The sequence below is a fragment of the Seriola lalandi genome, unplaced genomic scaffold (genome assembly GCF_002814215.2).
Source record: "Seriola lalandi dorsalis isolate HSWRI2012SDOR001 ecotype SW California unplaced genomic scaffold, Sedor1 jcf7180002052119, whole genome shotgun sequence".
In the NCBI taxonomy this organism is placed as follows: Eukaryota; Metazoa; Chordata; class Actinopteri; order Carangiformes; family Carangidae; genus Seriola; species Seriola lalandi.
In genome coordinates, this window is record NW_019522672.1 from 78,727 (window position 1) to 106,719 (window position 27,993).

The window sequence follows — 27,993 nt, forward strand, 5'->3', positions numbered from 1 at the left end:
TGTTTACTGTGTTTTACAGCCAGAGTATGGTGGTTGTTGTGTGGAAGATTATAGATGTTAAAGATTACCACAGCAGAGACTACTGACTCATTTCACAGGTGCTCATGACACCACAGGGCCCCAACTGGCCTTTTTCCTGAAAGACAGTTGATGTGTTACAGTAGGAAAAGTGCAGCTGTAAATAATAAAGTTAATGATGTATCCTGGTAATAAGCATGTTGGCTCGCCACCTGTGCTTTTTCCTGCTGGGACAGATGAAATACCTGCTGAGAAAAAGGTATTAAAACTAATTATAATGAAAAGTATGTATTTATAAAGTAAACAAAAAAAGTAAAAAAAACAAACATGTTTCATTTTTTAGATTCTTCAAAGTAGCCGCCATTTAACTTAATGATAGCTTTGCACAATATTGGTTTTATCTTAACCAGCTTCATGAGGAAGTCATCGGGAGCGCTTTTACAAATTAACAGCTGTGACTTGTCAACAGTTGAGTTGAGTTGATGTCACTGAGGATGTGTGAGACCATGTTTCTTTGAGGGTGAACTGCTCCTTTAAAAGCTCCCTATGAAAACCTACTCCACACCACACACGATTTCTTTGATATATTTCAAGAACATGTTTTATTGATGACGCACCCAAACATCTATACTGTAGGAATACCTTCAGTGGGCTAGATTCTCTTATTTACATAACGCTTCCACAAAGTCATACAAATACTTGGTAGGTTTCATCATGTCAAAGTATAGATATAATACATTAAACAGAACACGGGATTTAAATGTTTTATAAAGCAATTATCACAACAAATCTACAAATGAAAATGGATAGAAAAGAAAGGACCAACCTTTAACTTAACTACTGCAAAACAAGTCGTACTTCTAAGTCTGTACAGGCGAGCTGAGTGTCCATGAAATAAGGAGGGAAAGCAGCTCTTCCATGTTTCTGTCTGTAAAGAGTTCAGATCAAGGCAGACTTCTTATGGAGTTGACAGTGACTCATTCAAAGGCAAGGATCAGATAAACCAAGCAGATTGTACAGCGAATCTTGTCCTTTTTTTTTTGTTTGCTGCCTCAAACAAAGGAGAAGTGGGGGGACGCGAGGAAGACAGTTTTTTTAACCTCTCGTTTCTCGTGTGGTCGGGTCTCACTTGATGTGGACCAATTTCTCATCTGTTTTTAACCGTTTGCGTCGGGGCTGTATGAAGTCCTCCTCCGAGTCCTCCGTGTCGTCCTCCGCCTTCTCCTTTTCCTCCGTGGCTTCGGTTTCAGGCGTTTCTGGGAAGCTCTGCCCGGGAAACATCTCCAGCAGCTTCTCCTCAAAGTACAGACCCACCGCCTTCCCAGATATCGCCATCTCTGATCCCACCTGCCGGAGGAGGAAAAGGAAGAGGAGGAGGAGGAGGAGGAGGAGGAGGAGGAAGGTGAAGTTATGATATGGAGGAAGTACCGCAGAGCAGGAGGGATGAATGGGTGGAAGCAGGGAGGATGAAGAGGACAATGAGGAGACAAATTAGATGTGGTTAAGACTCCTGGTGGCAGGCTGACCCCGACTCAACCTTGTTGTACAGAGCAGAGATATCCTGCCTCCCTGTCCCACTGTGGCTCCATGAAGCATTTCCACAATTCAGACACAAGTGGCAAAACTTCAGCCAGGCTGCTTTCAAAAGGAAATTTGAGTTTTAGACCCCTGATTGTGTTTTTTTCTGGCTGGTTATCTTGACTCTACTGGCACTAAATGACGCCACAGCCCAATTTACTGAAAATAAGATTTGAACAAGGTCCAGGAAACAAACCCTAAACCCAGGATTGTGATGTCAGAGTCAGGAGTTCTTGATCTTAAAAGCCTGAAGTCTGCACTGATGCCCATGTGAAGTAGAGCTATAATTTCAGGCCTCTCAGCTTCTCCTTCCACATCCATACACTGTCTCTCACATGTTTGCATGTCACACACACACACACACACACACACACACACACTCAGTTGGCAGTTTATTAGGTACACCCTGCTAAAACTGACCCTCCCTTCACGATTGTTATATTGTATGATGTGTTGATTCAACTTTATGCTCAGTTTGGTTGCTGCAGTTCATTGTGCTTTTGAATTATAGTGCATTATACTAACAGGTGTTTCTCAACATTTATATCAATGAGGATATACTAAATAACAAACATCTGTGTATAAAGCTCAGCAGCACAAACTACATCCTCCAAAATCATCATACAGCTCAATCAACACCTGTGAGGAAGATGTGCAATTGGCTGATTTTGCACCACACTGATTCGCTCCCGCTCCCTAAATTCACTCTCTAATTCTTGTTCCTGTCAAGCTCAAAACGTTTTTAATATGCATGAACAAGAGGGCCTCGCTGTAGATCAGCCTGTCAGGGTTTTTTTAACATCTCCTGCACAAATACTTCAGATTCTTTAGCTCCCGTCAGAGACAAAAAAGTCAAAATCTTCTTCTCTACCAAAGTTAAATGAAGAAATTAGGAATTGAAAAAGGACAGAAACCAGAGTGGAAACGGTAGAAGATTAAACATAGTGATTCCTGTGCCCCTCTTAAACATCTGATTTCCATTAAACAGTTGAAGCAAGGAGCTCTTATGCTTAGCAGCTGATAGCTAATCAGAGCCGTAGTCCCAGACCTCTGTGATTGGTCAGCCAGCTGAAACCTCCCCAGTGAGATGTGAAGAATTTCAATATTTCTATAACGAGATGGTGGAGAGCTCGATGTTGACTCCTGCCCATCCTCAGCACTTTCTTCCTTTAGTGGATCCTTCTGTTTTCAGTGATTTTAGACGCAACGCTGAGCAGCCATTTTTTATCTACGACTTAAGAAAAAACACATTTCTTTGATGAGCAATAATTTTAACGTGGTGTTTGCTGCTGATGCAAAGTACTCCCTTTTAAATCTCTCTTGACCTCAGCTCAACCTTTGACCCGGCGGACCAGTCGTCTGATTTTGACATTAGGGATGCATCTCTGGATTGGTTCATCTCATTTCAGTCTTCCTTCTCTACTGCGTGTGGAGATCCCACAGGTTCTATTCTCCGCCCCCATTTATTTACTATATAGATGCAAAGCTTATTTTAATTTTGCTGTGCTACCCTACTATTGATTTCCATTGATACACAGACAATATACATTAGTTATGTCCAAATAAAGTCATCTATTACGTCCTGTCTTGATTAAATTAAGAACTGGACGTCCAATAATTTACAACTATCGTACAATTATGACATTTTAATCAAGATCAGGTCATTCCTATCATCTGCAGATCTGAAAAGGTCATCCATGTTTTTATTTCTTCCAGACTGGACTGTTGCAACGTCCTTTACTCTGGTGTCAGCAGGAAAAACGTCCAAAGACCTCAGCTGATAAAAAATGCCGCCGCCGGGGCGTCTAACATCACGTCACCACACCAATCCCCACTACGCCTCACCGCTCACCTGTGAGGTTTGAATTGATTTAAAGATTTTACTGCTCGTCTTTAAAGACTTAAATGGTCAGTCTTCTCTTTATAATTGTGATCTGCTAACTCTTCAGATAACAGTTAGAAAATCTCGTTATTATTGTTGGATACATTGTAGTACTGCAATAGATTTAGTTAGGTGTACCTAATAAACTGCCAATTGAGTGGATATTTACTTACACGCACACACACACACACACACACACACACACACACACACACACACACACACACCTATGTATATGAGTATATGTGAGAGGCCAAGAATTCATTGTGTTTTCTACACCCACTAATCCAATACTAAACACATCATCATACGACTGCCGAAATCTGCTGCTCATGAATTCTCTCTCTCTCTCTCTCTCTCTCTCTCTCTCTCGCTAAGATGAAGGGTAAAAACACTTCTTGAAGCCTCAGTGGGACGGGACAGGACATCTGTGCTCCATTTGAAACGGCTTACCTGTGTATTAATCTGTTTCTCCTCATCATAAACCTGGATTATTCGAGACATCTAAAAAGGGGCAATAACATTACAACAAAGACAGTGAAGCAGCAGGGGGAAGAAAAGAGTTCACAGCACAGGCAGGTTAGATAATAACAGATAAGAAATCTGCTTTACGGCCTACTGTGCTCAAGCCTACGAGGCGTGTATCACCAGGTCATTACTGCACAAATTAACAGCAAGAGAAGGTCCATACAGTCACATGGGCTGTGGTTTATAAATCTATTTCACAATTTTCTGCAGCACATTTTCTACATCATCATCTCTGAGGTGGTGGATATTTATTTTTTGTTTCCTGTTTTACCACCTCGGGTCTTACAAGTCTGTCGTTGATGTTTCTTCACCACTTATGTGTAAAGAAACGTATTATTTAAGGTTATACATGTGTGTCCAGAATGTTTTTTTTTTTTTTTTCTACAACTGATATAATCACAGGAATTAATTCACAGCACAAAATACCCCAGAATCTGGAGATGTAGTTGCCCAGATGTTTCAGACTATGTCCCCCATATATGACAACATCTGGACTGGACATGATCGGATCAGGGCATTGTAAGATGTCATATCAAACAAATCTCCAGATATGATCCAGATTCTTACAAGAACCTAAAAAAGGAAATCTCCAGATTCTTGGGGTTTCGGCGCAGTTGCGACTTTCCGAAACTCTCCATCCTTATTTCTGATGCTTTGAAATCATTCTTAAATTTATGCAGCTGTGGTTCAAAAGCAGATTTTTATCTTTCAACAGAACAGATTTTCTTAGTTAATGCTCAACATTTTGTTGGCATCTTTCTCTAATGCTCAGTTATAGAAAACTGAGAGAACTGTGTTTATACAGTGTGCTGTGTGTGTGCAAGTATTGTCATTTAAAAATGTGTATGTATAGCTGATGCTGGCGCTTTGTGTTATAGAAAAACTATACTCTTTTTATTTATACAAATGCAACTTATTGTAATAAAAACTGCATCACAGGTTGTTCCTTTTTTTAAACCTGCTGTTCTGGAAGATCTAAGAATGAAAAGAACTTCAATTGCTCTTGAAAATCTACACTTTTATACGTGTTGCCATGAGTGTTAGCACCTGATTAATCACTTTAGCAATCACTCACCACTTACTGACTTACTACTTACTTTGAGGTGAGTAATCTCATTACATTACAGTGATGAAATGTCTTTCACTCTATTGTTTACTCATGCAACCTAAATTTAAAAACAAGAGGTGGGGACCCTGCTTGCTGTTAATTTTGGTGACATGACAACAACATATGTATAGTGAGGTCATCCTGTGAGGCTCAGCGCCTTAATGATCTCTATTGGCCAATAGAAGTGATATCTCTGTGTAGTCTGAGTTGTCAGTCCAGACACGGTTCACTTCTTGATTAAAATAGAGGCTCCCCCTTGTGGTTGTGAGGTGTAACTTGTGAACATATGCAGTGTACAAACTGTGTTCCAGCGTTAAACAGAGGGTACAAGCTATCACAAGCAATTTTAACTGATACCCACAACAGAGGCAACAAAAATAACAATACATCCATTTTACTTTAAAAAATAACATATTCAAAAGTGACCACAGCAATCCATAAAAAAAAAACACAAAAAAACAAACAAACTCATTGTGATTTATCACTGCGATGACGACAGAGTTAACAGGGTTCAGACAGTGTTCCTGCAGCCAGTGTGAGGAGACGACAGCGGCGCCTGTACACTCCATCCTCCAACAGCCAGTGTTAGTAAGTGTACGAAACTACACACAATGCAGGTTGTAAGCACCACTTCCCACCTCCTTGTCCAAGGTAAGGCTGTGTCTTCATGTTAAGGTTAGACTAATATATTGGTTTGCCATCTCTGGCCTCATAATAACACCTAGCACTGAAATATAAATATTGTTTTATTTACTCATTGCATTGTTCACTTTTGTTTTTGTCAAAGAATTATCCATTTAAGTCCTAATATATCAGTCTTTTATCGTTTGAGCATGAAAAAGCTCAAATGATTCTTTAATTTTGAATATGCTGGTGTCTGTTTAAACTTCAACCCATACACCAGTCTAACCCTCGTCTGCATGCGCACACACACAAGCAGATGCCATTCCCTGAAGCAGGCACAAGACTCATGCTGCTCACCTCATTGTACTTTGCACAGTTTTTGAAGACCAGGCGAATGTCGGACACAAACTCCTGGGTGGACTGGTAATACTGGGAGCTCCGTAACTGCAGCTTCTTCTTCACCTTCTTCAGGTCCATTGGCTGCTTGATAATCTTGTAGTAATTGGGCACCTGGGTTAAACAAACAACATAACAAAGATCAGCTCCAAAGGCAGAGGAGCTGAGGTTCTGGTGCTTTTCAGGATTGTTTTTTTTTTTTTTATATATGGTGCTACACATTTCTTACAGGTAGAAAAATAGATAAATGGATATTAAATCTGTCTTGGAGCTTCTCAAGACAGCTGGTAAACAGTTAGACCAAAATTTGCTGCAGCATACACAGTCCCTTCAAACAAAAGCATTTCAAGCTACAACATGCACTTAAACGTGCACAACAAAAAACTGATTGATCTTCCACTGAATGATTCTCCTGTCGAGTCTGTCAAAATCTCTTTGTTGTGGAGTATTGTTGTTTATTACAATACCGCAGGGGAGCATCATGATTTCATAGCTGTTGTGCAGCATAATATACACAGGAGAACATCAAAGTAATTCTGAGATACTGTGTAACGAGTGTGTAGTGGATGTGTACGCTGTGTTAGTCCATGAAATGCTTTTAAGACTGGGGCTCCTCCCACTCAGATATCAAACCTATACATCAGCGCAACAACCTTTGAGTAAATCACATAAACCACATGTCAAAAGAAAAAAATCTAAAATATCCCAAAAGGTTTTAGTTGTCTGTAGTGGGTGACAATCTGAACCCATCTGCCTAGCGGTAGCTTTAGCTCTTATACTTTTTGAGATCCTGAAATTATAATCAGCACTGTGAGGTGACCTTTAAATACATTTTTTGGCATCTTTGCCCTTATTCAGTAGCTTAAAAGTCAAGACAAAAAAAGAAGCGTGGGGAAGAGTAGGGAGGCAAGAAAAAAGTCCCCTAGGCTAACCGCAGGCCACAGGCACACACGCCGACACAGCAACTGTTACTGTTTTGTTATAAATAGCCACATGTCCATTGAGTCTATCCTTTCAACCCTCTGGAGACTCATTAATCAACATGATGATGATTGTCAGGTACCTCATTTACCGGCATGCAAGCTTCTATGAAATTAGTTAATCAAAAACACATTTTTAAGATAGTTTATAAGAAAAATTACCTACCAAGAGCAAACTAATCAATTATTAATCAGAGGAAAAAATGATAAATTATGCAATAAAATAAAACAAGAAAAAAATATGCTGCTGCAAGTTTTTTTTTTCAGTGCATTTCAAAATTGTTCTGGTTCTTACAAAAAGTATAAAATATTCCAAGTAACCAAGCATTACAGTTGGTTCCACAATAAATGAATCAGGCATTTATTCTTGCTTTGAGATTCCAACCATGTCTCCCACAATCACAAAGATTACAGAGGAAGGGAAAAATAAAATCTAAGAAGGAACAATGAAGCTTTGCAACCATTTGATCAAGAATCAGGAATCAAGATCAGGAACGAGGAAGCGAGTGAGCATCAGGTAGCGAAAACTGAACAGTGCTCAAGTATCTGTATATTTGTGTGTGTGTGTGTGTGTGTGTGTGTGTGTGTGTGATTAAGAGCCACTTACAGAGCTAGGAACCGCTTCCCTAAAGCCCACACTGAGCTCGTGACAGAAGATGTACAGGAGGAGGCGTTCACATCTCTGCACAGAGAGGGAGGGAGAGAATTAGCTTCATCGTAATGATCACAAACCGTACTCTTAGAGGTGATGCGCTGGTGGATGTACTGACCCTTTGGTCCTCGGGGTTCATGTTCTGCTCTCCTTTAGTTTTCCTGCCGTCGTCACAGTATTCTATCTCTGGGCTTGATAGACTGCGGCAAAAAGTGCAGAGGAAGTCTCCCCTGTGATGAAAAAGAAAAATCACACAGAGGACATGATGTTAGCCTTTAACTAACATTGTCAATTAACAGCAGCCGAGGTCAAATGTTTCGAGAACGTTGAGAACATTCAGAATATTCTGCAGTGATGTATTTAGACTGACACATCTTTTTACTAGTAGAGGGTCTCTTATTAGATCAATGTTCAAAACATGTTCTGGTTTTACTGTTGCTCCTGAGCCTTTTTTCTTTTTCTGTTCTCTTTTTTAAATGTGTGGTTCTGCTTGTGTGCATTTGTCTGTTTCAGTTTCCCTAAATGTTGCTGTTCCTAACACCTAGATGTGTGTGTCAGCAGTACTTACTTGGGGAAGATTTTTATGGTGGGCACATGGCATTTCATATGAAACACTTTGGGACAGCGGTCGCAGCACAGCAGGTCACCACCGTTGATACACACAGCGCACCAGTCCTCGTTGGGGTCATCCTCTTTCCCGCCAGGGTTTCCTGTTCCAGCAGGTGGCGCGCTCTGTTTGGCCTCTGTCCCTTTCTCTAAGCTTCCATTAGTGAGCGGAGGGCCCGTCGTGCCGCCGCTGCTCTCGGTGGACGACGAGGTAGTGGAGGTCATTGTGGTAGCAGAAGAAGATGACATGGCTGCACTGGAGCCATTTAGTCCAGAACAAGGCGTCTCAGACTGGGGTTCTGTTTTAATGCGCTCCCCCAGGGCCTTGAGTGCATCTTGGCCTACGACCCCTAATGTAGGGAGGGGGCTGTTCTCAGGACTGCTCATCTGGGGAAAAATACACACATAAACATCAGAACATTTTCCAATGGACAACCCAACACAACACATTGAACACTCAACGCCCAGGAGTACTCAGGAGTCATTTCTACATTATTGATTGAGTACTAAGCAACGGGTCGGACTTGGATCACACCCATCTTCAGACTTGGCCTCATTTTGATCTCAACTACACACCTGTAAAAGTTCCATGACTGTATCTTGCACGGTTGTGATTCTATCGCTGTGACAAAATCTGTCCACAGACAGACAGACAGACAGACAGACATATAAACACCTGCCAAAATACCTGTTGCAGTAGGTGCCTCTAGGCTCATATTTTGCCATGACGACACAGCACACACACACACGCTGGTAATAACCGTGAGTTAAAACTTGTTTCACTGTTTCATCAGTCCTCGCTCATATCGTCTTTTATCCACTTTCAGTTTTGGTCAAACTACATTTCACCACCGTCCACACGTTTTCCATCTTCCACGTGACATTTCCAATTTTCTCTGTTACTTATATATTAATGTACAAATTAATGTGCAAATCTACAGTAAGTGTGTCCAAGGAAAAGATTGATGGTTTCAGTCTGAATCATCATACACAAGTCATTCATGCACAGTGCAGAGTGAAAAAAGTTAAACGCACATTTGCCACAGTCTACATGTAGTGTCTGTAGTGAGAAGGACCCTGTGGTTCTGGCCCTTTCGGCCATTGTTATCAGGCCAATGTTTTTAGGCATATCTTATTTTATATTTGGGCATTTGTCTGTTTTTGGGTAAGATCATGAATAACTGAACACTTCTGTCCACACTGTCATCATATTTAGTTCAGTTTGCACTTGCTGTCGTTCTGTTACCACACTTGCCATAATGTTCAATGTTAGCTATTAGAGGGAGACTCCCTGTGACAGGGTGAGCCGTATCATGACGTACGCTGAACACAAGCACAATGTAGTTCAGATAACAAGCTGCCAACAGGTACAGCAGATCAGTGCAGTATGATGTCATCACATTCCCAAACCCTACGGTTCGTTTTAAACCGATGGATGAGGAAGAGTATTCGTACCATGCAGGCACTCCTCCCGGCGTCTTTGTCGCGCTCCGTCTTCAGAGAAGAAGCTGGACAGCTGTAGCTATCCTCCGTACCCGGCTCCTGCTTCACCCTCACCTGCTCCACCGCAGCTCCACTTCCTGGCCCCGCCCTCCCCGCAGAGCTGCAGCTTAAACAGACACAAAAGCAAATCACGGAGAACATTACTGCAGTTGTTTAAACTCTTTAACATCAAACCAATTAGGTACTAATTACAACTCTTCTCATTTATTTGAGTGAGACTGCAGTGACTTCACTCCATATGTTGAGCAAAATGCACCAGCGAGGCATCAAGTGTAAAACTTTGCCTCCTTTGAACTTGGACCGACACGGCAGAATCAAAACATATCTGATTTTTGAATGAGCACATTTACTTGCAATCAAACTGCATATTGCAATGTGCTAGGCCATGACCTTTAACCTCTATTCCAGTCCAGGCACAGTTCCAGTATTAAGGTGAAAATAACCACCAAGGTGTTCAAATGAAACCAGTAACCACTGTAGAAGTTCAGAATTAAAATTGAATGAACAATACAAAAAACTTTAATTTAATCCCATCACTACCACGATGAGCTGTTTATGTCTGTCACATGCAGCTCCATTTGTCAGACAGGTGACAAATTAAAAGTTCGGTTAATGTATTAAATCAGTTAACTTGGACTCTGCTGTGTTAATATTTTCTATAAACTTTAACAGGGTGTTTTGCTACTAGGATACCTCCTTATCTTCTTACCTGCCTCTGCTGCCTGTGCTGGACGTGCTGGAAGGCCGCGCTGGCGTGTGGGCGTTGGACAGACCTGTGGACGGAGATGAGAACAGATGATACAGCAGCAGTGATCATTTCTTTTCTCTTGGTGAACATAAACATGTACACAGCATCTAGAAAAGAGACAGAATATGATGCAGATATTGGCAACATTGATGATAGTATATATAATATTTGTATCATTATATAACATTATAATCTTATATTTATTTTAATGCTTTTGTGGCTAACCCAGTGTATTATCCTTCAGATTTAATGATCAGGCAGTGTTTTAGAGTCAATGACTGAATGAAGCTCTGTTACATGTGAATGCGAGTCCCTCTCCCTGGACGTGTGTGCGTACCTGACGATCCAGGAGAGTGTGTGGACAGTCCAGGTGACGGGTTCATGTCTACTGAGCCGAGCTGATGCTGCGTGCTGGCTGTGATGTAGCGAGACAGGAGGTGTCCGAGGTTGCTGGAACCTGCGTCCTCCAGCTGGTGATGCCAGAGAAGCACAGTGATGAGGAAAATATCAGCGGCTCAAGTTAGTAAAACGACAGAGTACAAATATTGTGCAGTTTTATTCATTCTTCTTATAACACCAGGACTATTTATTGTGATATTTCCAACTATTAGAATTATTGCTAATTATAAATGTCTAACTTTCATGGCAGGTGACGCACCTGAATGGGCGGGATCTCAGGTAGGCAGGGCAGGTTCTCAGGATTGGTAACGGAGGGGATGAGCTCGATGGGACCTATGATGGGGCTGGCGGGGCCGCGGTGAGCGTGAGCACCGGCCATACTGGCACTGGTGGGACTCGTGGGGTTGGCGTTGTGGAGGGACGCCACTGGGAAAGGGCCTGCGTGCCCCGGGTTGGAATGCTGCACAGAGAGAAAAAGACAGAGAGAGAGAGAGAGAGACAGAGAGAGAGAGAGAGAGAGAGAGAGAGAGAGAGGGATGTAGAAAGAGAGGACCACAGGAAGGAGGGAAGGAAGGACAGAGAAAGAAAAGGGAAAGGAAGAAAGGAGGAAAGACAGGAACAATGACGCAGGTCACTCACTCAGTTTTAAAAAAATTTATTCTTTGTTGTGAAAACAACATGGTTGCATGATCATGCATTTGGGTGATGACACATGCTGCACAAGACACACAAATGACAAAGTAGGAAAAAGGTGCCAAACCCCTGATTGTAGTAAGAAACGAAACCTTTGGTGGCTCATCTCAGATTCTATAGACATCTGGACACAAAGAAAAAGGGGCTGGATATAGTGGAGGTGTCTCTTACCTAGTCTTACATGCAGGCAGTGAATTTACATTTTCATACTGTACACATCACTCGAGAAAATGACCAGCTTCATATGTATAGATACACCAGTGAGGCAGTTTTAGGCTGGGCTGCATGAGGAAACAGAACATCCACACCACTCTCAGAAAACTCATATGAACCAGGTCCCTTAAACTAACAGCAGCTTGTGAATGGAAGTTCAGTATTTAATGAAGCCATTAAATTAAAACTATATTTCAACTAACGTTTGTGTGCCCAAAATTGAAATTACAAAAACATACTTTCCATATTCATGTTTAAAAATGCACCAATCAAAATGAAAAAAATACTTCGAGGTCAAATAGTTTTCAGTGCGCTCCCGAGTATAACCAAATACTGAATAAAATCGACTATGCTTTTATTTTGGCGCTCAATATTCCAACCTTGAAAATGAACATGTAAACTGGACGTTTTGCATTTTAGTATTGTGTTAAAACATGAGCTCAGAGACAGCAGTTTGAACAAAGGCAGCGTTCTCTCAGGCTTGTTTTGAAAACCGTCACAATCACACATCAAAACTAGTGCGCTAACATCAAATATCCCTCCTCCACTGCAGGAATGTAATGTTTAGTTATCCACCCACATATGGGACGCGTTCCATGAACTGTATGACCTGAGATATCTGGCTCTGTAGCTGTTAAATCCTCCACTATGTTCACCAGCTAGTCACTAACTGTGTCTGTCTGCAGTCACATGCTGAGCAGAGCAGGGAGTACATTTTTTCTCTGAGAACGACTACCTGCTGAGGCTGAACACGGTGTAATTGGACCGCTGAGTGACCCGGGACTGTAAAGTTGTGGTCTGAACGGCTGACAAATGAGCTGAAACTTGCTATAAAGCTCCATGAAGCCGAGGGGAGTACGGGGGACTATAAGAGACCCCCTCTGACATTGGCACATTTTTATCATAAATATGTCAATTAAATTTAAGTTCCTTAAGTTCCTGTAATGGAGAAGGACTATAACCAGCAGAAATCGGCCAGAGGACACGATTAACCTGCTCAGTTTTCAAGCCGAGGTCGACATGTCTGCGAAGGTGAAGGGAATGTGGGCAAAAAAAAAAAAAAAAGGTTGGCCTTTCTTAGGGATCATTCGTGTCTGGCTGAATTACATTTAATGCAAATGAAATATAGTCCATAGTCCATTCCATGTTCAATTTCATTGCAATTATAGTAGGGTTACACTCTGAGGCAACGTGAAATATAGTCAGTGGAGTTTTCAATTGACTTTGGTCTGTAATGCATTTTTAAGCATTCAAATTTAAATTGGGTCATTGCATACAAACTCACCTCCCAGGTCATGTCATGGACTTTCTTGAAATTATTCATGTGAGAACTTCTATTAAATTCATGGGGACTTCACAAATTCCTGTAGCTCTACTTCAAATACTTTTTTAGTTATAAAGTTTTGACGTTTTCCCTCCGAGCTAAATTTCATCACTTTTGCGATTCTTTGTATTTGAAGCTTCACCGGTTGTTTATTTTTCATTGGATTGGGTTGAAATTTTTTAATATACTTCAAAGAAATCCAAGGATAATTTACAACATATACTCAGGTAAATAGTTGTTTCTGAACTGTAATCTACACTAATCAAATTAATCAAAATAAATCAATTTTTTTACCCAACATCTTAAATTAAAAAATAATAATTAATACCTCTGCTAGATTTCCGTTTTTTGCAACCAACTTTGATTTCTGTGGAGTATTAATCATTAATGATGAAATTTAGCTCAGGGCCAAACTTAAAAAATTAATAACTAAAACATACTTGTTGTAGGAATTTACAAGGTCCCATGAATTTAATAGAAGTTTTTAAAACAACTTTTTCTTCCAGAAAATCAACGACATGAAGCAGAAGAAGTTCTAAATTCTGGATGAGTTGGCATCGACTGACCTGACTAAATTTTTCTATTTATATCATGCACACACAAATAGAATCATTTTGCCTCAATGATCTTATATTAATATTGAAAGTCCAGATGGACAGCAGTGCCAACGCGTTTTTAAGCATATACACAACATCTTTTGATAAGGATCCCTTGGATTAAGAATAAACTGGTTAGTGCTCTCTGGTGGACTATGTAAGCAATATCTGACATTTCTGTGCTGCTGTCTCGTTACGTATCAACTGACATATGCACTTATACAGAATACAGTGGAAAGAAAGAGTATGAGAACCCAAAGTGTTTTTTTGTTTTTTTAATGAGTCAGAGTCGCTCTAACCTACAACTCCAGTCTGGTTTCATTGACTGGACTCAAGGTTTGTTGACTCTTGACTCCACTTATCTTTTGTTAATGCCATTAGCCGAGGGCTTCATATACTTTTACCAACCAACTCTGTGAATGTTTTAATTAGGTTTTCAGTATGCGTTTGTTCATAACTGTGACTTGGATGAAGATCTGACCACATTTACTTTTTCTTACCACTGTATCTGTGATGAGTTAAAATCAGCCAAACAATCATATTCCACACAAACTGAGCTGAAGAATCAAAAACCACAATCTCATCCACAAACATAGATAAAGAATCTCTGGAGCCTGCCTGTCCCTGACTAATGGACCAGCCACGTCCTGTGTATCTATACAGCAACTGGAACTCACATTTTGGGTTAAGCAACCTTTTTAACACATTTGTGCAGTTTCAGTTCATCCAACATTTACAGCAACAAATGTGTTGGACACACACACACACACACACACACACACACACACACACACACACACACACACACACACAAAAACCATCCCTTGTAAACCAGTCACAATGTGCTGTAAAATATAGTAATTCATACAGTGAAACCAGAGCGGTTGTACTGACCTGTCTCTGTAGCTGAGGCTGCATCATGGGGGGATACTGCTGTCCGTTAAGTCTCGGCTGGGCCGTGGCTATTCGGCCTTGAGGTGGACCCGGTAGACGCATGTGGTGGGAGGAGGGGTACATTGGCGGACCTGGCCCACCGTTCATACCCCCAGGCCCTCTTGGTAGCTGCTGCATACTGATGAGCCTGGGAGGCTGCTCAACACCATAAGACAACAACATTGTGTGGAAATCAGATCTCTGGATAAAGACAACCATGGTCATGTAAACATGGGACCACAATATATAGTTCTATTTATTGATTCGTCAAAATAAAAGATAAGTTGAGGAATTGAATTACCAAATCATCATGATTCTCAAGAGCACTGATTTGTTTAACAGCCTGGAGATTTTGGGACTTTTGACTGTTGGTTGGATAATTTAAGTTATAAGTAATCATGTTGGTTTCCCCATATAAAATAATTAAAAAAAGAAGAGAGAGAGGGAGAGGATTAATCTAAAACTGTATGCTTTAAAAAATAATTTACAGCACTGACCTTCCTACTGAGACTGAGAAATGATTTATACATTGCAAGATGGACAAAATGGATAATATATGGATATGTATTCACTGCGCCCCGTCCCCCAGCCCCCACCTTCCCCAGGAAATGTTGAGTGTCACACACTTCATTCCCCACATTCTGGTGAATTTTTATGAACCAGTTTGTGCCATTTCTGCATCAATTTATGGTGGTAATGTTTATGTAAAGTGAAATACAAAATTAATTCACCAACAGCTAAAAAATATAATGGAATTTAATGCAGTTAGACTCTGAAATTCAAATGTCCCACGTGGTCAACAATTCACATGCTGCTGTTCTTTTCAGCTAATGCTGGATTAGCTTGTCTCCTGCTGGCCATCTTTCACAGAGAGGCAACATTACCTTATGATTAGTTAGCAACTAGAAAACAACAACTTCTAAAAGTAAACATTACTTAGTGGATCCTCTATGGTTATCAACCTGTCACTGCTGACTGAGATCACAACACTGTCTGTGTCTATATGTGTGTGTGTGTGTGTTATAGCTGTTTTTATTGAGTGGGGGACAAATGCACATATTCTAAATATAACCCAAACTTTATGTCTATGGTTGGACTCTACCGTTAAAAAATTCAAAAAAACAAAAAACAAAGCCCATTTAAAACCACCAGTGATATTCCGGATCTTCCTTCGATATCTAAACGTACATCTGCACCAAGTGTGTGTTCATCGTGGATTAAGTGATGGGAAGTCTGTCACCAAATCCTCTCACTGCTCCCTTATTAATAATTCTAATCTTGAATCAACAGACCTCCATCTGCTAACACTCTCAGAGGTCTGGAGAAAATCTCATCCAAAACTAAATGAACAGACAAATAATAAAAAAAAAAAAAAAAATATTTGGAAAACAAAAGCTTTGGAGATTTAAATTAGGTTGGTAATAATAAAAAATATCTATATTATTATTACTGATATTGTGTGTTGCGCTAAGATCATATTTGAAGTAAGCTTCTAATAACTTGAGGAGTCAGTCAGATGTGCTGTGATTGCTGACTGATTCCCATACCTAGGGGCACGAGTGCTCCGGGTGGGGGGGCTGCCTGGCGTGCTGCTGGGACATTTGGGAGGCGATGCGCATCTGTTGCTGGATCTGCTGCTGGTGCTGCTGCTGGTGCTGCTGCTGCTGCTTCTGCTGTGCGTAGGCTGCCTGCTGCATGTGCTGCAGTCGGAGCTGGGCCAGGTTGATCTGTCCTGGGTGTTTGCCGGGATGACCCTGGCCCGGTGAAATAGGCGGTCCTCCCACCATCACATTGGGCGGCTGTGCAGCTGGAGGTGGTTTCTCAATTACCAAATTACCTACAGTTGGAAGAAGACAGTTGTAGGTAAGCACATGCTATAGACAGGTGTGAAATATCCCTTTATTTTATTCAGACATGCACATTAATCAAATGTTTATTGCTTAATTTTCCAACTGTTAATGGCCATTGTACAGTAAATTAAGACTTCATCTGGTCAGACAGGTGGTGAGAATGTTCTCAGACATAATCTTGATTAGAACAAGTTAATAAAAGATCATATTTAATACAGAGAAATATCAACTGACGAGTACTGAAAAAACAGGTCTCTCTCACCTAGATTCACCACATTTTTGGCCCAGAAGGTGGGGTCACAGAAGAAGCGCACCACTCCGTTGGCCTGGGGCGCTGGCTCCAGTCTAGCCTTGAAGAGCTGGCGAAGCTGGAACAGGATCTACAAAAACACAAACACACAAATGTTCTTCGATTAGTAAGCTTGGCTATGGCGGCGCAACAAAAAGCCCATTTGTCAACATGCCCTTTAGAAAACATTATTCCACAATCCCACAATTAAGTTCTCAGTTATCTCATTTGCTGACTGTCTTGTGGTAAGTAGTGAAATCCACGTGACAGAGGTATCCCTTGTCTGAGGAAAAAAAAACAAACAAAAAAAATCTCTGGCTTGGGCCAGCAGTTTACTCCAAACAAAATGAATTCTCAGACTGCTGCTCGGTACAGACTTACATGTTGGAAACAGACAGAACCTCCATCATTCCCCAAAACAAGAATCAAACACTAAAACAAGGATGAATCCCAAATGGTGTGCGTCTTCGGTGGCACACCAGTGATGTTGTGTGTCTGTAAAATTCAGTTTTTGTTCTCAGTGCACTGCCGGTTTAAGTCTCTCAAACTGATGAACATGTGGAGCGTGTGAGAAACATACCAGCCTCTTGCTGTAGAGCAGCGCTGTGCTGCTGCCAGTAGTGATGGCCCAGTGGCAGAAGTTGAGCACATGGTGGATCTGCTGGGCCAGCTGGGTGGTATCCTTATGCTGAGCCACAAGCCTCATACTGCGCTCTTTGGTCACACTCTGGACAGAGAGGGAGATTATTTGGGTAAAGAGACCGCTACTGAAGCTAAATGTCTAGACAAGCTATAAGAAAATGTTTGCATATGCATGGAGATGGATTAGATGATTAGATGAAAATGTAATGATCCCAGTCGGGGATTTGGGTTATTGCAGCAGTCGATATAGATTGCAGCCAAGTCGGGAGTCAGTCAAGTAAACAACATAATATCAACTGCTTTTAGTGAGACGTGAAGGAAAGAAAATAGAAAAAAAAAATCACAGCAAGTGGTTGAAAAGTAGCAGGCAAAAGAAACGAGGAAATTAATTAAGATTAATTAAATTTATAGTTTCTAAAGGCATACTTAGTAAACAGAATCCATCACAATATCTCTATAAATCATACAATTAAAATAAATGGAAAGGTGTTAATAAACAACATGACAAATGTGTTGTGGGATGATTCATCATAAATATATATATATATATAAACTCTTTGTCAACCATATACTCTATTTTCAGATGTGTAATTCAGTGATAACAACATTAACGTCACAAGTCCAGTTCATAAGTGTCAGTGCAGCTACAGTGAGTCATCAGGCTGAACTCTTAGAAATGTACCAATTATCTTTTTGAAGTGACGTAGCATGACGTGATGAGGCGCTCTCATTAATACTGTCTTACCTCCAGCTGCTGCAACAGGGACTTGCCCTTCTTGTTGATCTCATTTATGAGAGTAAATACTGCAATTTTGATTTCGTGCTCCACCTTCCTGTGTGTCTCATTCAGCTCTTTTAACCTGGATGAAAAAAACAAAAAAAACAAAACATAATTCATCGTTCAAAACTGAGACTATGGCCACCAATTACAACATCGACCGCATCCGTCAGCCCATTCACGCGCACTGGAGAGAAACTCGTACCTGCTTTGCACCTGAGAGACAGAGTAATGGACGTAGTTTTTCTTTTCCTGTAGCTTGGCCATGCTGGTCTCAATGATGCCTTTCTGGTTCTGGAAAGCCTCCTCCAGGAACTGGTACCTGAGAGCAGAGGGGTCATCGACACCTTTCCATAAACTGAATAACAACAATTTGACAAATTATGTTTCACAAAAATCTTTAAGAGAGGGTCAAAAAATAAGAGGTTTCTAAGGGAAAACGTCATTGACAACTGGGGAAATGCACATTTCATTCATCAATACTAGAGAATCATGCAGGAATGCAACTGCTGTTTCTTGCTGTCAAATGTTGAAGATTTATATGAGTCTGTGAGTGGGCAATTTTTCCTTTGCTTTACAGTGGGAAAATTCATGTTCAGCCATCACTGTTTTCATCTACCAGTGGCTTTGTCTGTAAAACAACACAAGTTTCCTGCTGGAGCACAAAGTAAACCAGCTGACAACTTCAGTTGGCTCACTGCTTTCCTGATGTGACGTAACTGTCTGACAAGCACAGCACAAAGACGTGATCCAGACTCATTTTCTTGGATTTACTTTACTGGAATTAAGATTTTTTTGGTTTTATTATTATTCTATTGTTGGATTTTCATCTTTATTGACCTTATTTTTGTGTTTTGTAGTTTGTAACTGATCGATTTTCTGTTCAATTATTGTACATGACACTGAAATACCACAGGGGTTTGCGGGATGTGTCTCTCTTTGGATTTCCTCTCAATGTACTGAAATGAGCTGAACTCAATGGCTGCCTGCAGGGTAGGCAATTAATCAAAACCTTATGGTATGCTGTGGGGAATGGTCAGCAGTGACATGAAACATATGCAAACAGTAGTTAATGGCTTAAAACAGGCAATAATAGACAAATCTAAATTAATTAACATGACTACTGGTACAAAATATTGACAACTGGCAGAACCATATCAGTTAAAGAAGCTGGAAGACAAGAGACTGACAGTCCATTAGTCATAAAACAGATGTGTGCATGCTCAGTTACCTGTGTTCCTTGTGCTCCAGCAGCTGACAGTCCCTGCAAGTCAACGTGTCACAGGTCTCACAGTAAAGCTTCAGTGGCTCCTGCTTGTGGATGGGACAGAAAACAGGCCTCTGTCCAGACGCACCAACAGACTCTGTAGACACACGGGAGAAAAGACACCACTGATGCTCAGTGAGAGAGAGAGAAATAAGTACAGAGGCCAAGTACCCATGGAGACTGGTAAGAGAACAAAAGAAAAACAGAAATAACCAGCAACAAAAAAAGTTGTGTCAGTTGTTACGTATGTCAAATCCACTTTAAACTTGCAGGCGGACAGAAAAACGAGACAGAAAAAGCCCCAGAAAACCTGGGAAGAGCTTGTATGGTCTCCCCAGCTAGAAGTACCATCCAAGCAACCAAGGCTCTGCAGCAGTGTTACCATGGCAACAGCCCTATCAGCAGCACCACATTCACAATGCTTCAGCTACAGTTTGTCCTGTTCAGGCTTTCTGCAGTTTTTTTTTTTTGCTTCGGTAAATATTGGTCTGTCCTTCGCTCTGAGGGTCAGCCATCTTACCGGAGGCGGCGTCGGCGTCGGCGTCCTCCTTTGTGCGAATCTTGTGGTCCTTGGTGATTTTGACCCTCTGGTGGGCCTCTACGCAGGTCTTACACAGCCATTCCCCACACTCCACACAAAAGCCTATGGTTCCCGCGTTGTCCTCACAACTTGTGCACACCTTGAGAAGATAACACCAATGAGCACCTTAAAGAATCTGGGTAGGATCAGAAGTTTATGCAAAGTCTGTCCAGTATCTGCAGAGGTGCTGAATGATACAGCTCCTACGCCTGGTGCTAAGATCATCAGTAGATATTGCCTTGATATTGACACAGTACTTTGCTTCACATTGAGACGATATATAACATTTCCAGCCTGAAAAAAGATGTACGACATTTAGCGTGGTCATGCTACACAAACTCTGAGAGCAACACTTAAAAGCACTTGCACTTTGTGAATGAGTATTATTTGTTTTGACAAATATGGGGTCAAGATAAAATGATCATTTGAAAAGTGTGGTCTCATAGTGGCACTTAATAAATGGCTATGGGTTCTCTATAAATCAACTGAATTGGTTCTGAGCAATGGGTCCAGATGCACAGTGAGGTTTGATTCGTGGCAACAGAGGAAAACCACTGAAACCAAACAAAAACAGTCTTGTTCCTCCTGGCAGCACAAACGTGTATTTAAAATGTCACACCGTCCAGTGTGAAGAGTGGAAGTAACAAAAATCAACTGATGAAAATGGAGAAGATGAAAATGCATGCAAATTGAAAAATGGAGCAGTAAAAATGGACTTGAAATGAAAAATGGAGTGATAAATTATCGAGCCATTTGATTAATTAAAAGCCGATTTAATTAAAAACAGTCAGAGGACAGAGCCATGTTTCATCATTTTCCCTGGCTTACAGTCATCATTCACAACCTAACATTACCCATTTATCATTTCAGGAGAGTGGCCTCAAGGCTGGAGGTAACAAAAAATAACTGGTGAAAACAGAGGTGATGAAAAAGCTTAGGAATCAATACTGGAAAAATAGTGTCAAATGATTTGATAAACTTGATCTGACGTTTTATTTGACAACAGTGTTGCTCTGTTAATTGACTGGGCTGTGTTCCTTTTCTACTGTGTGCCATTCATCATTCACACCAAACTGACATCACTCACACCAAGCAATGTTTTCTTACTTCCATCCTGAATGTCAATCTAAGACCACGCCTCATGGTCTGTGGCCACGAACCAACAAAAACACGTATGACTGCAGGTGGCCGCGAACTCTCAGCCTTTACAGAGGTATAATGTAAGAATTATGATCCTATGTAAATGAACAACTGCTCTTCTGTACATATATTTCAACTTATTTTAACAGCTCCCTTTGCAGGTGGAAATTGTGGACATGTTTATCTTATATTATATAATATTTTTTAACATTGAAAAACAATATTTCTTCAATATCTCCAGTAGGGCTGCTCGATTATGGCAAAAATAATAATAACAGCGATTATGTTGATCAATATTGAGATCACCATTATTTAACAGGATTACTCATTGACTTTGGAAACACCACGCATTTATTGAACTTTAAAAAGCATTTTGTCTGTGTAGTTTTTCCAGTTATACACGATATAAGTAAAAAAAGCTGCAAACTGCTCAAGATGACACACTGCTACATTAGTAACTAAATGTAACCAGGAAGTGGACGTGGGGATGGTGTTGAAATTTGTTGCAAAAAAAAATACAGCACAATAATAACTTTATCATGTGTCTCATGTATCTTTTCATTTTCATAATCATTTGAAGAAAAAGCGTAGCTGAAATAAAACTAGATTAGATTATCGGCCAGCCCTCATGTCCAGGCCTGAGATTATTTTAGTAACACCCTAAAGACAGGCTAGTGAACCTGGTCTGGCTATTTTTAGTTGCATAGAAGTTAAGTTTACAAACCTCTAAAAATCAGTGGATAAACTTTTTCAACAAGAATTGGGAGAGCAGAAAAAGATGAGAATAATATATGAATGAAACAGACTAATTTTAAACTAATTTAATGTCTTGGTGAGAATCCTGCTTGAAGTATCTAATCAATAAACAGATTAGCGCTCTGGGACTGAACCAGTGCTTGTGGCAGCGTGGTAAGAAAAAAAATGGCAGACCATTTCCATATTTTCTGGCCTCGCCCTTAATTTAAAATTCTAATTTCAATCAGCCAAGACCCAAGCAAACCTGTGGCACAGGATGAACATCTTGTAAAATACACTTTGCAGTTAACAAGACAGTCATTACACAAAAATGGCTTCAGGTTTTCCCTCCCACCAAAGATGACTAGACAACAATCATTAATTGCTGGTTAAAGAGCACGTCCTCAAACCGACATAAGCAATATGTGCCTGTGTGATATGTAATACACTAACTGTGTCATATTAGAGGTGCTCCCACTCTATCATCTTTTAAATCTAAACTGAAAATATTCCTTTCTAGTAGTCTGGTTTGGACTTTACTTTACCTCAAATTTTATTCCTACTTTTTAATAGTTTTAATATACACACCTTTTTAATGATTGGTTGTTGATCTTCATTATATTATTTTCCTAATGGTTTTTAATTCATACATATCAGTTATGGGTTTGTTTAATGTTTAGTTTTTGTGGTTGCAACTTTCCTAACATATCTGTGCAGCACATTGTGCTACCACCTGGAATGAAATGTGCTGTAAAAAATAAAGTTTCACTCGCTTCGTGTCATCACTTATGGGTAAAACAGTGGCCTTATAGGAACAGTCTGTCTTTCAATGTCTTCCTACATGCTTGGCTTAAAAGTATGAATAATAAAACCATGGAATGGTTTTGTAGAGAAGTGAGTGTATGATCTGATTCTTGTTTTTTTTATTTGTTCTGGACTAAATGGACTTGGTGCTTATCTAGATAACCCTGCCCTGAATCATGAACAAATAAGACTTGACCTTGTCTTCACCTTATCAGAAAATTAAATATCACAACTTATGCAAAGACCCCTCCAATCATTAGAGGAGAAGCTACAAGACTTGATGTGAATATATGCTTATGCATGTTGCCAAGAGCCCAATCGTTAGAGGCTTACCTGTGCAGACTTTTCATCAGACGTGCTGGTGGCCTCTGTGGTATCTTTGACAAAGTAGTTGTCAATGATGTCGCTCTGTTTGTAGTCCTGGTGGCACACTGAACAGCGCATAACATTTACTAAAGACAGAAGAGACAGAACACACGGGGGGGCACGAGTTAAATGAAGTGCAAAGGTCAAACACTGGGCAACAAATCCAATGTTCAGTGACATTTCATTGGTGACTGGTCTTTCAAGGAACATGGAAACAAGATGTCACCATCAAGAACGAGCCCATATGTAGACTAATACCAATGTTCCCCTAACTCTCAGCTGAGAACTGCCCTTTTTAAGATGAATAAAAGGCCTTCAGTGAGACTTTTCAGGTTATTTCAATAATTTCTTTTTAGGTAAATTCCTGTTGTTATTAAAAATTCTTGGCGCCATGGGACACCCGCTGCCGATTCGTGGGGGCTAATTGATTTAGCCACTGTCTCCAGAAGATGGAATCTCGTCATTCCTGGCATTTTTATTAGATTATTAACTCCCATGGCCAAACAGCGAGGACCGTTTCACTTAATCACTTCAGTTGGATTCGTTAATGGAATTAGCTGAATTACCGCTATAATCATATACACCACAGCAAATAATTAAATCAGCTCATTAACTTTGCCGTTTATTTTCATAAAGTCTAATATGAAGCACAAGATTAAACTTCACATAAATGTTTAATTCAGCAAAATATGTTGCCCCTCCTGTAAATCATAAACCCATAAAACCCCCCACCCCATCCCCCTCTCCAGCCAGCAGAGGTAAAAACCGGTTCAAGCCGGTTTGAGGCGGTCTACACTGACTTGAGCAGCACACAGCCGGTTTGTGTAAGCTCCAGCTGCATGGATCCCGAGTGATTGGTTGTGAAAGCAGCTGGACTGGGACTGTGCTGAGGAACCCACACAACCCCAAAACAGACACACACACACACACATACATAAACAAATGAACCACACAGCTGTCACTTTGAACCCCCCTCCTCCCTCTTTGAACACTCACACAATTAAAACTGTATTTTAACCATGATTAGGGTTGTGTTTTCCTCTTTTCAAATCGGGCTATTGCTTGGCCAAATATTAACCTCGTCGTTATGCAGGTGTCAGTTGCCGCTGGTACAGGTGATAGACCAGAGATTAACCAGAATTTAAACTTGGACCAAACTATGACCAAATCTTGCTGAAATACAAAAAAGAGAATTTCTTACAGAAGTGGTAAATATCATTACATCTCAACCATGCTCAGTGTTAGTGTTCACGTTCACTTAATTACATAATGGGCACAACACACAAGATTCGGAGATTTGGCTTCAATAAACGCCTAAATATATTTAAATCATAAAATGAACTGGCAATTTTGGTGCAGCAGAAGATAATTAGCATCTTAGTCATATTTAATTATCTTCACACATTTTACCCAACAAAGTAATGAGTAAGGTTATGAAAAAAAAGGACTAGTCATCAAGAATCAGATCAGATAAAGCATCTTCCTCCCCTGACAGCTACATCTGGATATTGTAACGTCTATATCATATAAGAAGTTAAACATCAACACATTACAAGCTGCTACCAGCTATTACAGCAGACTTTACAAATAGGACACAGAAAGTGGAGGATGAATTCATTAATGAATTTGTCAGTCCAGGTAGGAGAGAATGAAGTTATTTCAGTGGCATTGTTTATGAACTCAGCATTCTCAACTGGCTTTTACAGTTCCTCATTTAATGGTCAAGCCTTCAGAAATAATTATGTACTATAACTGTCTATCATTCAAAAGCTAAGCTTATCATTAAACAGCCTTCTTTCGACCAGGGTTTAACACTGTCAATCAGTAGCCTGGTGAAGTGTTGTGACAGGGGCATGGATGATAGAACTTTGATTCCTTTATGGGAATCAATGATACACGTCTAGTTACTATTAAACCACCTTTTGTAGGACTTAAGTGTTGAGCTAAATCTATAATTCTCTGAGATGGTAAGAGGAACTGAGGAAAGCAGTGTGGAAAGAATGGGCCTGATGCTGTGGAGGTCATTATTACATTAACTGAGAGGGAGATATTGAAGACCCCCACCTTCCAAAACTCCAGTATGAGTCTGTCAGCAATTGTGGCCAAAGAAACATTTAAAGGGAAAATATTTTCCTCTGTCAATGTCAAACTGCAGGGCTGAGTCAGATCATATTAACCACATCATCTACAAAAGGTAAATAGAAAAACCCAACTAAAACATAATATATTCCAGTTTTACCCCAGAAGCAATCCTTTGTTATGACGGGCAGTTCTGTAAATACAATTCAGACCATGTGACACTGAATTGCTCCTAAGACCAGTACTAATGCGATTCCTGAGCCTTCAGACCATGTGATATTAAACCTCTCCACTGAGAACGAGACCAATAAAATTATGTCAAGCTTTGTGGCAGGTACTGTGAGGACGTAAAACTACACACATACCTAAATACTGGATAATAAAGTGTAACATGAGATGTCATCATGAGACACTTGTAGGAGTCCCTCTGTTGAACCTGAAATACGACACTTATTTTGTGTAGACTGCCACCACTCAGATCAGTTTTCCAAAGGATGTTGTGGTTACATTTTCTGGCACTGCAGTAAAATTATTCATGTGTAGTGGTTCACATAAACATGAAATGAGTCCAAACACCTGGCTGCATGTCATCAGTGGAGCTTTTGCCAGGTATCTGACAATCCATCTTTCCAAAACTGTATTCACACCTCAGAGTATACTTGGCAGATGGTGTGATGTGTGCATCCTTTAAAAGCAGCGAGGCAGCAAAAGACATGTTTGGGTATCCACTTACACTGCGTTGTAATATATTCTGACTTTCATTAACTAAAAAAAACCAACAACTGTAGACCTTAACTTAGAATTATGACTTCCATGCCCCAGAGTTATGACATTTACTAGTAATTTCATTGCTATGAAATTAGGATATCTGGATTTTATACTTACAAGAAAAGACCTTCTAATTACAAGAAAACATCTTGTGATTTTGAGATACAGATATCATAATTTGGAAGAAAGAAAAAAATGAGACAGCGATATCCCCCAGTTGTATTTTGATCCAATCATTTAGATAAGACTTCAGCGTGTAAATATCTATAACATGCAGTTAATATGTTAATATGACATTTGGATATCAAGTAATCTAGTAGTTTCTATCTACTGTTAATGTTGAATTTCCTACTATTACTGGTTGCTACAGAATATGCAGTGGTGCATCATCGGTTTGACTAGTACACTTGACTAGTGTTTAATCATCATCCATTCATGTTTATGTCATCTAATTGATAAGCTACTAATGTGTTATGTGTCACTATAAAATAAAAATACAGTGAGTGATGACTACATGTCTTCTGGTAAGGGAGAATATGTAGCTTAATCCTGGGCGAGACTGTTATGGCAGAAGCCACTGGAAATCTGTCAAATGAATACAGCCTTGGTATTGACCACGGCAACTGAGTGAAATCGGTTGCACCATCGTTTATTCGGCATGGAGTTCCCGAACACACCTTTCTCCAATCAAAACTCACCCGATCGTTTTGGTGCATGTTACTCGCTGTCTTTATCTGTTATGGTGGAAGACTAGGTAATCCGCTGGACCAATGACAGGCTACCACAACAGACCAGCTACCTTCCTCTGTGCAGCGCAACAGAAACACAGCTCCCTTGTCGGTTAGCATCAACGTATTGAGGTGTAAAGACTCAGATCAACCTCCAAAGCTGTCCTAACGTTATCTCAGTTCCCACCAGAACTCAATCAATCAAGTTCAATGTTTCACTCTTGCCCGAACACAGCAATTCATCATAACTAACATCAGATAACAGGGCAGAGTTCTTGTTCACAGGTAGATCCAGATTTTCACTCGTAAAAAAAAAAACAAAAAAAAAAACCAACAACTCACCTATGTGTGTGTCAGTTTGCCCGTGTGGCCCAGGGACCTGTACGCTTATTTGTCTATCCGGTTGCGGGATACATTTCAGGCAAAAAGAGTGCAGACAAGGCAGAAGTTTTGGTTCACAGTCTCGGCTCTGAAGACTTTGTTTACACACTGCGCACGTATCCAGCAAATTAATGGGAGTGGATACCGGCGTGGCCGCTGGAGCCGAAGGAGGGGGAGACATTTCAGTAGTGAGTCCGCCAACAGGAGCATCCCCAGCGGTCAGGGTTTCAGCTGTCGGTGGCTCTGCATTGGAAGTGCTAGTCCCAGCCGGGCTGACGGCGTTGCTAGCGCTACCGTTGGCTTCCCCTCCCGCGGTAGCAGCTCCGCCGCTGCTAACGTCCCCTCCGTCGGTGGTGGGTGTCGGTGCCTCGTTAGTGTTCTCATGTGAGTCTGTTTCTTCGCCACCTTTTGTATTCGCTTCTACGACCATTAAAGCATTTTCCACTTTAGTCTCTGGTTGTTCGTTATCTTGTGCTGAAGGCACTGAGTCCGGATTAGTAGACGGTTTCATATCCTCCTCGTCTTTGTTGTCCGCCATCTTCCTTCCTCTTTGAACCGCTGCACGTCCTGCGTAACTTCTCGAACCAGGACTACGTAGCATTACGGCGTGACGTAGTGGAGGACGCGACTTTGTTTAATTGCTTGTTTGCTTACATTAAGTTGGCGGTTTGTTAGGTACAGCTAGCTAGCTATGATAATAATACTAATAGTAGTAGTACAGAATATGTATTACGGAAGCCGAGAACGGCCATGCCCCTTTTTTATTTTTGCACTGTTTTTTTCTTTTTTTTGGCACTGTTTTCTC

The 27,993-nt window shown here is 40.6% G+C and overlaps 1 protein-coding gene across 1 annotated transcript; it reads right to left on the reverse strand.

Annotated features, from left to right (window-relative positions):
• Positions 1-592: 592 nt before the first annotated feature.
• trim33 (tripartite motif containing 33) lies at positions 593-27,757 on the reverse strand. The gene is given in 21 exon segments (XM_087172180.1): positions 593-1,365; positions 3,932-3,982; positions 6,096-6,248; positions 7,722-7,796; positions 7,885-7,996; positions 8,335-8,759; positions 9,828-9,981; positions 10,585-10,648; positions 10,961-11,093; positions 11,282-11,482; positions 11,783-11,839; positions 14,743-14,940; positions 16,317-16,618; positions 16,894-17,011; positions 17,501-17,647; positions 18,308-18,422; positions 18,546-18,662; positions 19,572-19,704; positions 20,128-20,287; positions 23,200-23,318; positions 27,150-27,757. Coding segments are annotated over 21 exon segments (3,633 nt in total). The 5' UTR covers positions 27,727-27,757; the 3' UTR covers positions 593-1,143.
• Positions 27,758-27,993: the final 236 nt, after the last annotated feature.